This window comes from Astatotilapia calliptera, chromosome 7, assembly GCF_900246225.1.
Source record: "Astatotilapia calliptera chromosome 7, fAstCal1.2, whole genome shotgun sequence".
Classification (NCBI taxonomy): Eukaryota; Metazoa; Chordata; class Actinopteri; order Cichliformes; family Cichlidae; genus Astatotilapia; species Astatotilapia calliptera.
Genome location: NC_039308.1, coordinates 65448158 through 65468156, shown reverse-complemented (window position 1 = coordinate 65468156; position 19999 = coordinate 65448158). Strand labels below are relative to the sequence as shown.

Genomic DNA, 19999 nt, shown 5'->3' with positions numbered 1-19999 from the left:
GAACCTGAGATATCTATAATCACCAGACAACAGCAGGCAAAATGGGTTCCCATGGGAGAGATTACTGAAGCACGGAGTCAGCTGCTTAAATGTTGACATCTGTTTGCCCTTCACAGAAAAATACCCCACTGAGACACACACACACGCACAAAGTGCTGAAAGAAATGCATACACTTCCCCTGTAACTCTATCCTTACAACGTTACAGTCACCCAGAGATGAAGTAGTTCACATGATTTAATCATACTGAAAGCTGAGAAAATAAATAAATGCTGAGAGTTTGTCTATCAGAGATGAGTCAGTGCAGGAAGGCAGCTTTAATGTATTACATAGCAGGTAGAAATGCGCAACACTTGGGTCCCAGGAGCACAAAGCAAATGCTTAAACTCAATACGTACCTTGTGGTCTGTGCTCCCTTCTTCATTCTTGTGCTCGCCTTCTGTCTTAGCATCAGTCTCCTCATTCTCAGTCTCGTTACCAGTCCTGTCCACGTGTGAAGGCGAATGATCATCGCTCTGTTCCGAGCTCCCCATATCTCCATTTACAAGCTCAGCAGTCTCTGTCCTCACACTTTCATGATTCTCCTCTGTATCCTCCTTCTCCTTCTCGTTGTCCTTGTCCATCTGCACTAGCACCCCGTTCGCTGCTTGCCTGTTGGCATCTTGTGTCGTGGCCGCCGCAGAGGTGTTCCTGCTGGTCTCCGTCTTTGGACATGCACGGTGAGCTGGACTGCAGTTGGCAGACTTGTTGATGTGTTTGAGCGGTGAGCTGTCTCTCTTGTTTTCTGTGTTGCTGGAGGAACAGAAGAAAAAGCAAAGGAGGAAGTGGCTCAGTCTGGGTAAGAGTGTATAAAGGGCTAACTAACAAACCTTCCCAGAATAAGAAAATAAGGGAGGGGAAAAAAAAAGAAATTTAGAGTAGGCTGGTCCATACCTCCTCAAGGTGACATATTGACAGAGTGTGGTGCACAACAGCAAGCAGAGAGCTTTTGCACATGAGTGTGAGAGTTAAAAATAAACCAGTAGAGATGCACAAACTTCCTGCTGTCTTATTAGGTTGCTGACTGAGAGCTGAGAGGAAGTGTGAGTAAAGCAAAGGGGCACAGTAACGAGGAGCAACAGAGCAATAGGAGGAGCAGAAAAGTAAATCACCACTACTCCCGAGAGGTAGATGCTGCACTACTTCCCCACACATGGAAAACCTACTTTATACATTCTGCTGCGAGGCCTCTTTTATGCTTAGCATCCAAATGAATGAAATGAAAAAACAATTTGCAGAAGACAACTGACACGCAGCACAGAAATGGAAACTAGATTGACAACAATGTGTGTGTGTGTACAATGTCACCATTCAGCTGCTCGACATCCTGTACCGGCAGTCGGTGCAGCTGTTTCCCAGCAAATGATACTCCACACGTTCAGCCAAACAAGAAGCAGCAACAGTAGCCACTGTGTCTCAGCTAAGATTATCTGAACTCAGTACAGTACATTAAAGGCAAAACTGTTAGCAGATTAAAAAAAGTTACCATGTCTATATCTGGAATCTAACGTTTACCGATGCAAAAAACAATCAACCAACAGATGACTTTTTTCTCCCTGCCCAGTAGAAACAGGAAGTATCAATAAATAGAGGAAGAACAAACAGCTGGTGAAACACCCGACAGATGAATGTGTCGGGGGCCGTCACCCACCTGTGGTGTGGGAACATGAAACTATCTTTTCACCACTCAGAGTAAGACTGACAGTACCACAACTAGTGGGCGACATACTATTTAATACAGTATTCAGAAACAATACAGCCGCATCACTTTGTAGGTGCACACATCACTTCCTCCTTCCACACAAATAGCACAGCAAGTGTTCCAGGACATGACAGTGTTTCAAAACAGGCTCAACCAGACACGAATTAAGAGCAGCTTCAGTTGCAGTGTGGTCGTCGCCTAGCTGCCTTTAAGGCAGCCAAACCTTGTGAACCAGATTAGTACATTAGTAGGTTAATTCTGTTCACAGAATCTGTGTGAAGCGTTTCTCTTCTTTGAGCTCCAGGGCCACTGGAGGGATAATCCTCACTGCCCAGGAGTGGCTGAATGAAATAGATGCACCAGATTCCTCTGATTAACCTCATTTCACACCAGAAAATGCGATGAAAGGTGCAAAGAAAGCCTGTAGACCCGGGAGATTTTTAGAGATCCAGGCCAGAGATGAGACAGATTTTAGTGGGCTGCTACTGCTGCAGATTGCATATTTTAGGGGTGCAACTGTACGAACAGACAAGGGCACCATTGTTGTGCCTCTCACCGCTTGCAATGGGCCTCCCTCAGAGACACAAGGCTGCAGCTACAGTGCAAACTTGCACGAGTAAAGCACAACAAGTTAGACACAGATCAACACTGGAAAAATCTTACAGAATCTAACTCACAATTTAACTATGAGGCAACAATATCAAAGTATACACATTCGTCAAAGATTTCCTACCTCATCCTCCTCTCGCAGCACCGAGTTCTGTCCCACAAATGTGGACCCGTGTTTCCCCTCGCCTGTACAAATCTCCTTTCATCCCCTTGCTAACACTTGGCTCAGCAGCCACAGACTAATCTCCACTTACTCTCTCTAATGACTCTCGTCCGACGTACAATCAATGAGTCGCGGCTGAAAACTTTGAAACTTCTGCTTTTTTATCCTTGAAATAGTTGGTGTAGAAAAGTTGGGAAAGACCAATTTCTGTCACTGTGATTACAACAAGCCAGAGATTTATTACAAAAGCCAAGAAGTTACAAAGATGAAATCTTTCAACCACATCAAGGCAAAAGCTGCTAATTCAATCACACATTGTGACGGAGTTTTAAATCAGCAAAAGCAATAACAGAGGCTTACATTTCCTAAACATTATTAGGAAAATAACAGAATGAGCAATTCATCCACGGATCAAGTAACTGCTCATTTCTGCAGATATCGAGGCAGAGAAAGTTAAGAGGCCGAACCTGTTCTCCTCAAAGCGGCTGATCAGGTCTAAGACTTTGGAGGGTTTCTCTCTGGGTCTCTCCCGGCTGACAGCCCCCGTTTTTCCTCCTCCACTTCCGTCCTCCATCCTGCTTATAAGTGGGGGTTTCTGGATGTGGCCCAATGGGGATGGGATATCTGTCACTGGGCTTTGGAGGTGCAGTGGCTTTGGAGGCACTGGATATAAAACAGAGGAATTTACAACATGAGAAATGTCCTGAATACTAATCACAGCTTCAATTCATTTTCTTACTGCAATCTCAGTTTGAAGCTGAAGGTGGCAGCATCAGCTGTCACAAGTGACACCACCTGTAGGACACTGAACTGTAATAAACGTCCTAAATGTAATAAAGAAATAATCGGGCTTGGCAAAAACTAACTGCGCATGGCTTTGCAACTAAATATCCTGCCTGACTTACAGCAGCAGGAAGAATGGAGCTCTGTTCCCTGCATTATCTGTGTAGAATGATTTACCCAACGCAAACACAAGAGGAACGAGTCTCTCGGTTCACTGAACCCAAGCCAGCTTACATAACTCTTCTTCTGGTTTGACCATTTCGTGGATGTTAACAGTGTCAAACAGCGTCCATAAGCACTGATTCATTCAGTGTTTTTCTGCAGATTTACAGAGTAAACAAAGACGAAGTGAAAAACAGCAGTAGAAAGGTCACTGAGACCACATGTTGTGAATCAGACACCGAAATGCTATAATAATTTGTGTCTCCTAAGATTCTCACTTTGTGGCGTCTGGCTGAATTTTTTCCCACATGCTATTATGTACCTGGTGGTTTAGACTGCAGCCGAGGCCTGCCGCCAGGGACTCTTCCATTGACCCCTCCCCGGCTCTTGTCGGTCGTCCTTGCAGTCACCCGATTCAGACACGCCTGCACACTCGGCAATTCGCTGCGTTCTGACCCTGGGCTGCTGCCTAGAGCTAAAGGACACAAAGAGAGGGCGCACAAGCTTAAAAACAAAATCGATAATGGAATCAAAACCATTTTTATACAAAGAAGTGAGAGTGAAGAAACCAAAAGCATACGTATTTAACTGTTTTATCACTACAGGCATTATCGGCATGACTAATATTTACGATAGGTGACACTGATATATGCCCCACTCATCCTGCAGTGACATTTGAAGCCGTCACTCTGTGGTAGTACATGACTTACGTCGGTGCAATGTTTTACATCAACTACTTTCAAAGGTGAACTATGCTAAAACACATGTTTCTTATTAAGAATGGATTATTTTGAAATATAATATCTGAGTCAGAACTTTTATTTTACACCTTAATTTTCACAACAACCTCTGTCTTGTTTTATTCAGTATTGCAGGTGGCCTGAAAAACCAACGTGCCATTCCAGAAACAGATGTGCAAACATATTCTCCTCCAATTCGCCCTGTAAAGGAAAAAATCATTCCCATCATATATTAAGTGCCATAAACAGCTGAAGACCACACATTAGAGGGTGTCATACACTTCAGTTGATTATCCCAGTTAATCATCCAGCTGATGATCAGCACCAGTGAGACTTTTTACCCAACCAGCTGGCCACAGATGGCGCAGCATCAGTGTTTAGATAGAGCTGGCAGACCGACTTAATGGAGCAGGCGACACAGACTGGCAGTGTTTACAGTAGCCTAACTCGACCTCTCTCTAACCTCGCCAAGCACACACACACACACACACACACACACACACACACACACACACACACACACACACACACACACACACACACACACACACACACACACACACACACGTCAGTAAAAAGTATGAAGCCTGTTAAAGCAAATGTCCAAACATGGAGTTACACTGCTGAGAGAGTGAAGACCCTCATTATTCTATAAGCTATTAGTACATTAGCTTCCATTTAACGTTGCCATTTAACGGGTGTGTGTGATTTAGCAAAGGCAAACCAGCTGATGTATAGCTTGGATGTAGCTTCCATATAGCTTTGACACTGGTAAACTACAATCTAGTCCAGAAGTTGTAGAGTTAAGCACATCCAAGGATGCCTGCTTTACCTGAAAACAACAAAAACAGTGGACTTCTTATAATTTGTGCTTGTTCTGGTTTCGGTCAGTCTGTTATTACCGAAAGTGAAGAAGGGACTTCATGTTTCTGGCACTCAGGGATGCTAACATGCACAGAGAAATGTTTCATCTTTGAAATGAATCATTGAGTAAGGACCTTCATTTCTTTACAGACTCAGTCCCATCATGTCTAAAAATAGATAAAGATATATTTCTCTTTTTTAGAAATATATCTGCCACTCGAATAATCACACACGTAAAGTAAAGTGGCTGTAATGATCAGCCAATGAAGAGAGCAAAAGATAAACTGAAAATTACTATATCTAAGAACACACAGTCACTGGACATTTTATTAAGAACACCCTGCTAGGGCTTGATTGGATGGGATTGTTTGTGGTATAGAGTCAACAATGTGCTGAAAACATTCCTCACAGATGATGGCATCATGAGGTTGTGCTGATCAACTGCCTGTAAGTGCATGTCGGCTGTGCATCCATGATATGAATCTTTGTCACATCCCAAAAGTGATGTGTGGTGACTGTGGAAGCCATTGGAGTGCAGTAAGCTAATCGTCACGTTCAAGCAACCAGTTTGAGATTTTCTGAGCTTTGCCACACGGTGCATTATCCTGCTGGAAGTAGCCATCAACAGATAGGAACACTGTAGTCAGAAAGGGATTGATGTGGCCGGCAACAACACTCAGGATGTAGTGTTTAAACAATGCTTGGCTGGTAGTGTGCCAAGAAAATCTCTCCCACACATTACACCACTGCCACCAGCTTAAACCGCTGGTGTATGGTAAGATGGATCCATGTTGTGACCCCACCGTTTCTGCATACCTTTACTGTAATTAGTGGGTATTTGAGTTACTCTTGTGTTCCTATCAGCTCGAATCATTCTCCTTTGACCTCTGATATATCAACAAGCCATTTTCGTGCAGAGAACTGCTACTCACTGGGCAGTTTCCCTTTTTTCATACTATTCTCTCTAAACTCCAGAGATGGATGTGTGGGAAAATCCCAGTTTCTTAAATACTCAGACCAGCCCCTCTGACAGCCATGCTGCAGTCAACGTCACTGAAGTCATCTCTCATCCCCACTCTGATGCTGGGTTTAAACTTCAGCAGGTCTAAATCTTTTGAGAAGCTGCCATGGGATCGGCTGATTAGATATTTGCATTGACAAGCAACTGAACAGGTATACCTGTTGACCTGGGTGTTGGCTGTATTGGGATGGCTCGGTTCTGGGATACTGGGTTCTGTTGTATATGCAAAGTCTGAGGTGGACAGAACGACAGCCAGGAGACAGCACTGAATAAGGTAGATGTCAGCGATGACAATCATGATACTGATTAAGACACAAAAAACATGAAAAGGAGGAGATGGGTTGGAGGTGGGTTGCACAGGGGCTTGCAGCTGCACCAATTTTCAAGCAAAAAGATATAAGTTCATCTTTTTTTCTATGTTATAACTACATTTGATTAATCAGACATACAGTACATAGTTGATAAGCTGATGATGGAAATAAGTGTTGTTTGTATCCTTAGGGTAAGTAACCTGGTCTTTGAGTGAGAGCTTAATGTACTATATACTTTGGAGTACCTCTCCAAATGCAGCTTGTTTACAAAAACGTTGTTACTATGTGCCAACTTGGTTCCTGGAGCCCCAGATTTGTCTTTACTAGAGTAATCTTTATCTTACCAATCTTAAAGGGAAAGAGAAAAAGAGTAACCACAAAATCATACAGTCACAATTTCTATTTTAAAGGGTGGACCGTAATTAAAGACAACAAGTCTGGCAACTGTCTGACTGGAAGCGGTCCCACGCTGTGTTTGGGAGGGCTTTCTTTCTAAACATGGCCCCAAAAAATACCAATCAGTTATGAAGGCAGGCCGCAGGAATTTTTCATGATTAGGTGCCTGACTTCCACTCTCAGCCACATTAGAGGTCATAAAAAACATCTTGCAAAACATTATGCACCACATTATAAGTACATGTTCTAAAACGAAGTCTGCCTGCAAATTGCATTTCGCATGTGGCATTTATCCTGACTCCTGAGTACAGGAGGTCCAGTGTCCACAGCCCAGCTTTGCTTTCTGGGGTTGTCAGTAACCACGTCAAACACAGCGGCTCACGTCTGAATCACCTTTATATTGCAGCCTTTAACCTGAATAGCAACACTTAATATATCTGTAGGCTGTGTCAAGACAAGAGAGATGTAAACAAAGATATAGATCTGAAAATGCTTCGATGTTTTGCTGTCAGTTATGTAGAAGAAGATTAGATGTCGAGATTTTATGTCACATCATTTATTTTTAACCTCTTATCTTGATCAGTAGATTAAGGAAACGCAACCAGAGCCGTTACACTGAAAAGGAAGTTTTTTCAAAACTACAGTGTTTGGGAAGAAAGTCCCGCTCCTGGTAACGCACTCATTCTGGCACCATCTCATTAAAACTGTCTTGGCACAACAGACAGCCATGTGCAGTAAATTAGAAGCAGCCAGACAGCGTGCTGCGAAAACACTTTGATTCTAATCCTCATCTGTGTGACGGAGAAGGAGGCGGTCTGCTGTCTGGAGTATGAGATGGATCGGGTGGATGCGAACACAAAATACAACTTAAATGTGTTGCACAGAAAGGAAGGACGAACTCTACCTTCTTTTCATAACTTTTGTGTTTTGGCAAGAAATTTCCTGCCACTCAGTTCTGTTGTGCTTTTACAGTAAACAGATAATCTACTTTTACTAGAAACTGAAAACACTGCTGGATCACTACTCCAATCCAGGAAGTGAAGACTTGACTAGTCAAACCGAGACTTGACTTTTTTCTTTGTTGCAGGATTGTGAGGCTTGTAACCATGGTAACTATCCTTTTACCTTGTGAAAATGTAAAATTTCACTGCATACTCCACGGAGCCCAAAGGACCAATATTAATAAATTCAAAGCTACAGAGCCGGAAGAAGACTTAACAAATGCTCATGCAAAGGGTAAGTACACATGAGAGGTAGAGCGGAGAAAACTTTCTGGTTTTACAAAGTACAACAAATCCTTGATTTCAGAAGTTTCCCCAGTAACAGCACCTTTCTTCACAGTGTGACACTACCCTCTGATGGAGCTTATATCAGAACTGGTTCCCCAACATTAGATTAACTGTGGAAAATCCCAGCAGTGATTTGTTAAAATGGGTGAATTAAGTTTACTACACATTGAAAAAAATCCATCTCTTCAGCACAAGTATCTTACTCTGCAACAAGAAAACTAGCAAAGTCCGAAAATAGTGAAATCCAAACTAATTCCCAAAATAGCTCCAGGCACACTACATTCTTCCAGTTTGTTGTTGTCACAATGATTTGTTTTATTAAATTTTTTTTTGTCTTAATAATGTTTCAAGTAGACTTACAACACTCAATACAAGATTTGAGGAAACACTGGACATAAATGATAAAAAAGACATACAGATCACAGGTACCAAAATCACCATGCCAACACGGCCATGATGGCAGATGATACCAAAGGTATATTTTCACCCTCTTAGTTTAGAAGGATAACAAGTCGAAATACAGACTGTAGTCGAGGCTAATGGGCATGACATCAGGTTTGCAGGCATGAATGAAAACTGAGAAGATGATGGATTATCAAAGGTGCCAGTTGGTACAAAGTTTCACCATACAACAAATGTTTAACTCAAAACCTCAAATTTCAACTTTAGAGCGCAGCTGCAGAAGTCACAAACCTCTGTAACCATGCCGCTGTATCAAGACTAAAAGCTGCTCCCAGGGAATCAACACGGGAATGTTAATACAGCAAAGATGAGCCGCTTTTCTAGTTTTTCTTTTTAAAGGTTTTTACAGAGAAAACGTACATCTTGCTTATTTACAGGTAGGCATCTGACCTAATTGTTCTTATGTGAATGTTCAAGATATTTGTACCTCCTGACTCCACCTTGTTTGAGAACTGTCACCTGACAGCACACCTGTCGGACCTGACTTTTATGTTTTCCGCGTCTCTTCTTGTGTGTCATGTTCTTTTTGGCTCTCTTGAGGCAAAATATATCCTGATACTTAGGTGTGAGAGCTCGAGGTGAAAAACAAAAGGCACACCCGACTGTGCGCAAGCAGAGGAGTGGTTGACATAGCTTGAAACTGAGGCTTCGTCTTCTGCCGTTACCGCAAGGGTGTGACAGAATTTCCTTGTGATCAACAAGGAAATTCTGAGTATTTTTTATTTTGATATATTCTGCTTCATCTTTGTAAACTCTGTGGCATTTAAAAGACAGTTTGGGCTTCCACACAGTCACACCAAAGTCAAGGAACATGAGGGAAGAATGAGGATAAAAAACGAGTTGAGGTGAACAGCAGCCTTTAGAAACATCTGTCAAGCTTCAGTCCTTACGTGGCTATGATGAAGTTTGCAACTGCAAATTTATGTGTAAAGTGCGTTTGTAGGCCACTCCTATGTTATTTGTATGAAAGGCTCAGACAGTTTGGAGTGTAAACACTGCAACACTCCCGTAAAAGATAAAAGAGCAGCATGGGCATGAAAACATGAAAGACTGCTGTCACTAAAGTGTGATCACACAATTTTATTTAACACCGCAAACTGAACAAAGCAGATGACACAAAACGTGAGAAGAAAACTGTATCTCGATAACTACACTCTAGACTCAGCAGAGACAATCCAAGGATGAACTATTCTGCCAAGCTTGGAAAAAACAAAATCCCAGTGAATGAACTCACCCTGTGTTTGAGATAGACCGGAAAACAGCTGCAATGTCGATCTCTACTGTTGTGTGTTTGAGTGTGTGTGTGTGTGTGTATCCCAGAAGAGCTGAAAGTTTAGCATCCGTGTAATCTTCCCAGGCGGTGCTGTTGAGAATGACTCAGCTCAGGAGGGAGATTTACAGGGCAGCAAAAGACTCCTCCTTCACTCTCGCTCACACACCCCTTATTTAAGTGGCTTTTAAAAAGTACTGATTCGCACAAACCGAGAGTTGCACGCACACACGCGCGCAAACAAAGACACCTTCAAATGAACTCTGTACCTTTAAGCTCACAGGAACTGCACCTTTAGACCTTAAAAGGTTCAAATCCATAGAAAGAAAGAGAACAGACACAAATGCCTGTCAGAGCAACATTTTTCCAGAAAAATAACAAATTTCGGAGAATAGAAATAAATGTAGTTTAAAGTTATGGAATAATAAATTATCCTGCAATTCTCAGGTACACTGAAGGGTTTTCCAGCTTCCTCTCACTTGTGAAACCCATTTGTTACAATCACACAATGAAGCAAACAGCAGAAAGCGAAACAGGACCACTAGCAGAGGACAAACTTGTTTGCCACAGCACTTCTTCCTCCATCAGCGTCTCTTATTAGTGAAGCACCTGATCAATGATTGACAGCCACCACAGAAAAAGCAGCCTAAACAGCTTCACTGCAGTTCTGTCATCCTCAAATCTAATCGAAGCCCCCAAAATAAATTTTTTATTTAAATCAGCTCGTCCTCCTGAGCCCTGTTATTTATGCTAACATATAAAATGGTAAAAACTTTGACGCAACGACACAAACACAAACCAAATCTTCCCGATTAATCGTGAAATATCAAAATGAGGCTACATTAAAATGAAGCAAGAGCATCACAAAAGGAATTATGGGAATAAACTAAATGTACCTTTTACAGAAGTCTCCACTGGGAAGTGCAACTCAGTCTTCTCCATGTTCTGCATCTAACGTGTGCTGCACAGCTGCTCCCTGGTGTCTATGTGGTGGAAAGGTCTTGGTCTGATCTACGTTGCTATGTATCAGCTTTGAACCATCACATGGTTTCAGATAAAAAAACCCAACAAACAACAACAACACAGGAAGCTTTAATTTAAGTCACGATGACACCTCTGACAGAAACAAGTCTTGAGGTCTTGCTTACTGCGACATGTAAACGCACTGCAGAGCAGCACTGCAGGGAGTGATGAGCATTATTTTGTTCCTTCATTAATAAACTAGTTGGACCAGTATAAATTCAACTCCTGTTAAATTATCTGTCTTTACAAGACTGCAAACCACAACTCCCATCATGCTCACCTTACTTTGTTTGTTTGTTTTTTTTACTTTTGTACGTTTTGTAGAAAACTGAGAAAAAACAAAGTTGGTGGTTTTTTAATGAATGCTGTGACTACTCAGAAATATATATTTTTTTATTAACAATTGAAAGTTTTCTCGCTTTAAATTTCCACCCTGATATGTTTTGTGATGTTTAATATGGAGTCCTGGTGATTTTTTTGAGGTTTGCACAAATATTTCAGTGATAAATGCGACTGTATTTTTTATTTTAGCGCGACTTTCAATATAATTATTTTGCTCAAGAACCTGTCTCATCCACTATCCATCCTGTCAGTCACGTATGCAAATCCCTCCAAGCAAGAAACAAAAGCATCCAGTGATGAGCCACAACAATAAAACTCCAAAAAACTTGTCTGTTGGGAACCTTTTGGTTCAGGCATTCGTGTGGATGTTACTTTGATACATACCGCCCACCTAAACATTTCTGCAGCAGAAACACATCTTCCCTTGTTATCACCATGACAAAGCTCCTCTGCACTGCAAAAAATGTGGCTTGAATGGCTGGAGGAAAATTACCTGAAGTTGTTACCTGGTCTTAAATTCCCCACATGCCAATCCAACGAGCCAGCACCTTGTTGAGAACAGGTCCTGTGTCTTAGGTCACAGCTGTTTTGGCAACACAACAGGACAACTTTCACTATATTAGGCTGATCAGTGTACAAATTGGAAGGAAACATCTCCTTTTGTTTACTTGGTTTCAAAGAGTCAGTGAGACAAGCATACCCTGGTTACTTAGTGCATGTAAACATCCTTTGTAAGGACAAAGGCGTTCTGCATGATCGTTATGGTTACATTTATTTGATGAAAAACTGAGCTGTGAAACGAAAGCTTTTGAGACAAAGTCACACAAACTGCTTCAAAGCCACAAACATACATGCACACATGTACGCACACACTCCAAATAGCACTACCTCAACCAGTCAGCTTGAGAGTGCGTTGTTGCTGTGCACGTTTGGCTCCACTTTTACAGACGAGGCTTTGAATGATCCAATCATGCTAACGCACACCGTGTGAGAGAACATGACAGACAGAATGACACGTAACAATTACAGCCAGTCCTGTGACCTTGGAGTTGGGTGGGGGGCTTTCAACTGCCCGGACTTTCTTCAGATTAAGCTTGCATCATCCTCTAATCTGAGGGCCGTTGTGAGATTACCCCACGAGTCTGCTTCGAAAGACTAGATAATATAACAAAGAAAGAAAGAGACACGGATGAAAACCCAGGTGCAAAAAGGAGAGGGACTTACAGGCGTGAACTAGAAAGAAGAGAAAACGAGGAAAATGAAGAATAGGAAGACACAGAGGGCCAGAGGTAAGCGCCCATTCATCAAAAGAAGCAGACCATGAGACACAAGCATGTTTGCGAGCGTGAGCGCACACACGAGTTTGATATAAAAATAGAGCAGCGACCCGCAGCGTTTTTCACACCCCTGCATAGCAGAGAGTCACAGGAAGGCGTGTTCATAGTGTCCTTCACAGTATCATCCTCTGTCCTCACTGTGCATGTTAACTGATTTTACTCTGATCCAGAAGGTCTGGCAAAGCTGAAAAATCCATGCATTCTATTGATTTTGAATGCAAATGTGTGTAAATCAGAGGTGTTGATTGAAAAGAGACGATGGACATGTGAACATGGCAATGAAAATCAAGATGATGCACAAAGTGGACGAAAAATGGGAGACTAAGATATGAATAATAACACATCTAAAGAGTTTTTCAAAAAGTCTGCGTGCAAGCACTTGAGAGAAAGACCGTAAAGATAAATGGAGGTGATGCAACCTACCTATGGACTGTTCGATCTTCACCGCCACACAGGTCTGCTCTTCAGTGTTCTCCGACTGGAAACAGGTAGCTTTGCCCTTCCTCTCTACAACACAATATGCGCAGATTTCAAGATTTAGAATAAAAATAAGTTGACAGAATTTGTGTAGATTAAGAGGCTATTTTAAAGGTTGACCTGCATATCAGACAGAAGCTTTAAACAGTTTGAGGCTTCCCCAGATTTTATGTAAAAGGTCCACCAACTCAGATCAAACCCCGCCCCCAATAAACTTATACAATGAACAGGAGAGATTGTGAGATCTGAAGCACTGTTGTGGTAGCTGCATTTATCAAGATCTGGAGTACACTCATGTTTGTTTTGAGAATGAAAGGGAGTATATAAGCCCTTGGAGAGAGAAACCCTAATTAGTCTGTCTGTGATATGTAGGCCATCGTCAGCAGGGAGAGCAAACGCTCTTTCAAAACAGCCGTTTAATATGCACATAAAAGATTAAAGAGAAAATAGCTAGTCGTAAAAACAATGAAGACCTCGTGAGCGTTCCAAAGCCTCCACACACACACACACACACACACACACACACACACACACACACACACACACACACACACACACACACACACACACACACACAGAGTAGCACAAACCTATGCCCTCAGTCAGATGTAATCATCGCCTCTACAGGCACCCTGTTCTGTCACACCAACCTCCTCTTTCACTACATCATTAAATTTTCACTGTGGTCTTTCTGCACATCCAGACCAGCTAAGCCCCGCCTCCCTAACTTTGTCCAACCTGGGTTTTCCTCCCGATCGACTCGTTCCTAATCTTGCCTATCCAGGTAACTCTCAATGAAAATCGTACAATATTCAACCCTCCAGCCACCTCCAGCTTCACCTATGTGTCAACATTAACCACACAGAAATGAAGCCAATCAGTCGGGTTTGTTGTTCCGCATTCTTTCGAGAAATGTTTTTGAGAAATACTAAAAAGAAAGCATCAGTGTGTATTTTGTAAACGGCACTACAGCGGAACAATTTGACTGATTGAAAACAAGTCACGTACCATCAGCATGCAACAAACTGATAATGATTTTAAACATTTGGGAATTAAAAGAACTGCATGTTTGCTCAGAGGTTGTGGAGAAAACTGCATTTCCTTGAATGACACCACTGTTAAAATAAAGCTACAGAAGCACTAACATAATAACAACCTGGGGAAAAGTTATCCCTTTATTGAGCAGTATGGGTGTTAATATAGTATTTATAAAACTTGCCTGTTTAAAATGATTATCTCACCAATGTTTGTGGGCAAGATAATAAATCGGAGAATTTTTAAAGCAACTGTCATTATAATATGACTTGTTGTGCATTTAATTAATTCATTATCAGCTGCAATCATATTGTTAATGGATGCATCTTGCTAAGTAAGGCTTAGCACTCAACCCTTTTCAATTGTGGTCACTTCTGACCTGCGAGACTAAGAAGACAAAAGAAGGCAAAGAAGGCAATCTACACTTATGAACAGGTTATAGTTTTGTGGTAAATCATCTTCTATTTCATTTCAGTTGAAAAAAACGGTGTTGACATCATCCTGCAATGTTTTCAGCCTGTCAGGAAACTACACAGATTAAAAAAATAAAAGAAATCATATCCCTCCAAAATACATGACAGGGTAACATAATGAGTCCTCTTACTCAAGTGAATTGAATTGTATTACAACGTTCATGCCTCGCTTATCGTTTCTCAAACTCAATTCTGTACAAGCATTTAGTGCTGCGTCAGTCAGGATATACAACACAGCAGCGAGTGGACCGAGCTGACATAATGGAGCGTGGATAATGGTACGTAAACCAATAGTAGAGTAGCTCAATGGGGGGTCGTGCAAACGGTGGAAATACAGATGACGGTGTGTGTGTGTGTGTGTGTGTGTGTGTGTGTGTGTGTGTGTGTGTGTGTGTGTGAGGGAGAGAGAGTGAAGGGGGGTATAATATCCTGGCGCATGGATTAAAGGAGGGCTTTCTCCACCCACCATCTGGACTCCTCATGACAGGCCTGCCTGCTGTTCAAAGACACACACACACACACACACACACACACACACACACACACACACACACACACACACACACAACTTACTTAACAGTATACAAGTTAAACCCCAGTCGAGTTCCCTACTGAAAATATAACAAATGTAAGCAGCTTATGAAAAGCATTATGTACACATCTTCTCTACAGAGTCGGCCTATGGAGGCCTCTCCTCCGGCCAGCTCTTAGCCGTGTGACCAGAGTCACTGCGTGCCCATTGTTTCCTTAAGTGGGGGGATGTGTTCTGATGTCAATACTGAGAATAAACTCAACAGAGAAAATGCTTCACACTTTGGCGACTACACGCAGCCACAAAGGTCAGAGAAATAGCTTTCTGAGATGTGGCTGATGACTGATGGAGGAAAGTGTACCAGCCCTTCTACTGACGTACTCATCATGCAATTGGCCTGACACTAAAACTTCCCCTCCCTGTTCATTAACATCCTGTTGTTTTTGTTTTTATGTGATGATCTTTTTGTTAGAAGTCCGAGCATAACACAACTGATAACCTCAGAGACCCGGAGACAGCACAATCCACACACAAAGTGAACACTGGTCACTGGCCAGGTAGGATCTGGGAAGTGATGTGGGATGAGAGTCGCCATAAAGTCTCAATAGTGACAATGAAACCAGAAGTCATATTTATAGTCTCCTGTTACGGCAGCGATAACGACAAGTTTACTGAGAGGAGCTGAGAAAGAGAATTGGCCAGTGAGAAGGAATCAGATTTACAATAACAGGAACTCAGGCATTTATTAAAATTACTGATTGAGGAAGTGAGAACGCTGAGCAGACCTCGTCTGTGGTTCTTGGAAGAAAGCTGCCAGTTAAACATAAACTACACAGGTGTGAGGGAGTAAATACTGCTACTGACACATTTTGATTGTTTTACAGTTACATGGAATCACAGTTGTGCCTTTGATGTTCAACAACATAGGTGGCAAACTGCTACAAATTGTTCTCTTGGCAGTCGAAGTAAATAAAAAGAAAATTTAAAGGGTTATGTTCTAAGCAGCTCTCTGCGCTACCAAACTTTAATGCTACCATATTGGCACCTCGTCCTTGACAGCTACAGTAACCTTTGCTCAGAGTGAATGGTCAGTGAGTCGTGGCATTTATCTGAACTTCAGAAATGTGCATCTGCGTATGCGACATGTCGTATCTAACGATCAAAAAGTGGTGCAAACAAATCTTTTATCAGGTCAGTCCTTTGGTTTGTGGTGCTTACGTTTACTTGCTGTAGAGCAGCACAAGAACTCTGATAGACGTCTGTGACTGAAAACACCAAATGAGCTCCAACCCAAGTCTGACCAGCAGTCAAACTGAAAACACAGTCACCACCTGTGTTTTCGCCAGCCTTCAACACTGTAGGTTGCAGTTGTATAATTCACATAAGGACATGTGTTATAAACTATAGATGGTTTAAAAAATGCTTAACTAAAAATGAGGGTATTCTATCTTTCTCCATCTTTAAACATTATTGCAAGAACAGCAAAGTTAACTGATGCTGCTGACAAATATGGTGTAGCTGAAAAAATCTGCCACAAGTTCATTCTTGTGTGCTACACCTCTCCGATTACAGCACAACAAACATTTAAAGCTCTGCAGCACCAGGTAAGATTATGAGCAAGAAATAAATGCCACTGCTTCACCATTCACACGAAAGCTCTGAAAGATCATTGAAAAAGTTCTTGCATAATTTCCCTTGACAGGCAGGCTGTGTGTCTAAAATGTTTCTTAGGTGACTGTTCTCACACTCGCTTATCTAACAGTCACCTGTGTGTTTGGGTTTCTGTGGTAAAGGCAGCGCTTCCTCTAGAGCTTTTTTTAATCCGTAGTTCAACAACACTTTTTCATTTTTAGACCCTTTATTTATTTTGCGTGTCTGAAAATATGACAAAAAAACAAAAAGTAAATTTTTTACACTACCTGCCAGCACTCCTCCCAAAAAGAGTTGTGTTTTCCCCGGCCGGGTAAACACAGAATGGTTATCAATCCTATAGTGTCTTTTCCATTCAGGAGTATCCATATTTATGAGAAATTACAGTCCGTTCTTCACACACACGTTTCCTTCTTGGCTGGTAAGCTCGTGTGTGTGTACCCGTGAGAGCTTTGGAGTCTCTGTATCACTGCACAAACCGGTTCCCTGGAAACTAGAGTCACCTGGTGAAGCAGACAATTGCAGGAAGGGAGGAGGGACAGGTCGCCCTACAAGATATTTATTCACGGTCACTTTCATGACTCCCTTAGAATGCTTTGAGAGCTGGCGAGGAGGGAGGAGAAAGTGAGAAGGCAGGAAAAAGCAAAGGAGGAGTTAAAGAAATGCAATAAATCACTGGTGAAGAAAGGTGGAAAAAGGAGTGACTATGATATGGAGAAGTGAGAGATAAAAATTAACCAACTGTAACAGTTCACATTTAGTCATCTGTGGTCATGCAAAATTGTTTTAAAACCCATTATTTAACCCATTTTACATTATAATGAACATTTGATCCACCCTGCTAATTTCTCTAAAATGTTATTCACCTTAAACTGACTGCACGGAGCTGAACCTTAACCTAGTCTCAGTCCTGATATAAATAAGTGTAAAGAGAGGATGCTGCTGATGTAATTCTATAATGGTGAGATAAAGAGATTATTATTCAAAAGAAAATCCACCAAAAAGACACAAAGAAAGCAAAGTAAGCTAAGTTTAATATGCAAGGCTGCCCTAGATTGAGATAACTGCTATTCAGATGTAACTCATAAATAATGGAAAAGCGTGAATGTATTAGCATGCCAAGTCACACCCCTTTAATCGTATGTTCACGGTGGTGATAAAATGTGTGCGAGCTTTTCTTGCTTGACTCAGAGGCTACTGAAAGAGACCAGATGCGTCTGCCTCTGTTCAATCTCGTTCTTCCATTATGGACAATTACCAGAGAGTGATGGCTTTCTGTCGCAGGCATAATAGAGTGAAAATTAAAAGGCCTTGTAAGCGTTTTGTGTATTCAAGACAACCAGATGAGACCCTGCGTCTCCAGCTCACGGAGCAAACGTGGGAAATTGACGTAGTTCGTTGTCCATATAACACTTAAAAGAATAAGCTGGTTTTTCTGGTACCTGAATTTAATGCCAGTTTGTTGAGCTTTCATTTACCCCTGACACAAAGTAGCTGCAAAGTAGCTGCAGAATGCATCATCCATGTTCAGGCTTGGTTTCATCTTCGTCATTCACTGCTTTAGCAGTTACCTATTTGCAATACTGGGATTGTAAGCTGGGATTCCCTCTTGTTTTTAGCTTCTCTTTCAGCGCAGACTCTTCGGCTGCTAGATGCTATCTATGCAGATTGTTTTATATGGTGAGCAGTATCCTGTGCTGTTTTTGCTGAGATCACAGACCTGTGACAGTCTTTGTTTTCAGCTACAAAATGCCACACTTCTTGCCTCATAAAATCTGCACATCATTGTGCCTCTTTGTTTACCACCAGGCACCCTACAAAGCTCCAGCATGTGAAGATAAGCATGATCTGAACATGCTCTCCGGCCCATGTCTAATGAGGGCAGGCCAACTGGGTGACTGGATGTGCTACAATCCTCGAGCTGAACAACACTACGGACCCTTCCCCCCGCCCCATAGAGACAGGAAGAGATGGAAACTATAGGCTTCCTGTTTGCTGTTGCAGGGATAATCATTCTCTGGAGAAGAATGACTATAACAGACCATTTAAACATGTTTGTCATGCCAGATGGCAGACGCTAAGTTCCACAACTGATCCAAATACTGTAGCTCTACCACAACCAGGGATACTAAGAAAAATAAAGTTAGTATCAGAGGGCTATGAGAGCACATAGCTGAGATCCAAACAGCAGTGTACGCTACAATCACTGAGACCTAAGGCAGAGCTTGACTGTTGCAGTCTGTGATAACATCAACATGCCACAGTCTTTTCCTCTGTGTGCCTTTTTTCACAGCATCTTGCTCATCACAGTCATCTCATTTTTCTTGTCATCTCCTCCTTCATCCACATGACCTGCAGGTCTACCTTAAAAAACCCCCAGAAAGATCACAGCTGGTGTGGCAGAAGCTCCCAAATGTGCCAATCAATAGCATGTCTGCCCCATTACCATGCCTGACCGAGTCCTGGGAGACCTGTATGTTCATAAATGAACAACAATGCTTATTTACGACAAGCTCTTCATGATGAGCCTAAATCAACTGGATCTCAAGGGTCCAACAGATTAACTGGAGATTTGTGAAAGAGGAAACCTCTGTGCAGCATATCAGCCTGGGTATAAAAAGGCAAAAATGTCTATACAATAGTGCGTACACTATTTGCGTGAGTTCAGTGTTTGTGCCACAGAGTCCTTTAACTAGTTCTTCAACTAAAGCAGCTCTGTTTAAATTCCTTGCAAATCGCTCCTTTATAAAAAAGATTGCTATTAATAACCATTTATATTTACAACACTTTGGCAAAAATCTCACGACTTCCTGAACCTAATTGTAGCTCCAGATCCAAAAATAACCACATGAGAAATTCCCACAAACTGCCGCTAACGACTAAGTTGTTATTGCTCTTCTGATGCTGGCTTCAGTTCACGACGATTAAATCAGTGAAATGTGCCTGTTGTTCTTACGCACCGAGCAGCCGGAGGCGACAGACTGTACGGATGCCGTGTACAGAAGGTGAGCGACAGCACACGGCATTTCTGGAAGGTCGTGCCAGCAACAGTTCAGAGCTTCTCACAGTAATGCAATAGACGTGATTAATTTTAATCTGGAAATAAAGTCGTGAGGTTACAATGTGACCAACTACTACTAGAATCTACTATGAAGTGTGGGACAAGCTAACATCAGCAGTTTTCTTCTTGTTCTTTGTTAGCCAATATTTTGGGAGCAAATGTGCCCAGCTCTATAGATCTGCACATTTCTGTTCTATACTCCAAACAATTTCCTCATTCGTTAAATATCTTTGTTTGTCTCAGTTTTTTTTATTCTTAT

General features: G+C 41.9%; 1 protein-coding gene across 7 annotated transcripts in view; it reads right to left on the bottom strand.

The window, feature by feature from the left end:
• Positions 1-19999, bottom strand: part of fgd4a (FYVE, RhoGEF and PH domain containing 4a) — a 52793-nt gene that overhangs the window by 8796 nt on the left and 23998 nt on the right. For 3 of the 7 annotated variants that reach the window (XM_026176657.1, XM_026176660.1, XM_026176659.1), the window contains exons 2-5: positions 12936-13019; positions 3780-3932; positions 2980-3175; positions 398-791 (exon numbers count right to left, since the gene is read on the bottom strand). In XM_026176657.1, the coding sequence (XP_026032442.1) occupies positions 398-791; positions 2980-3175; positions 3780-3932; positions 12936-13019 (827 nt within the window). Of the gene's footprint in view, positions 1-397; positions 792-932; positions 1000-2473; positions 2945-2979; positions 3176-3779; positions 3933-12935; positions 13020-16948; positions 17372-19999 lie in introns of those variants that run through there. The other 4 variants (XM_026176658.1, XM_026176661.1, XM_026176662.1 and 1 more) reach the window with 4 other exon arrangements.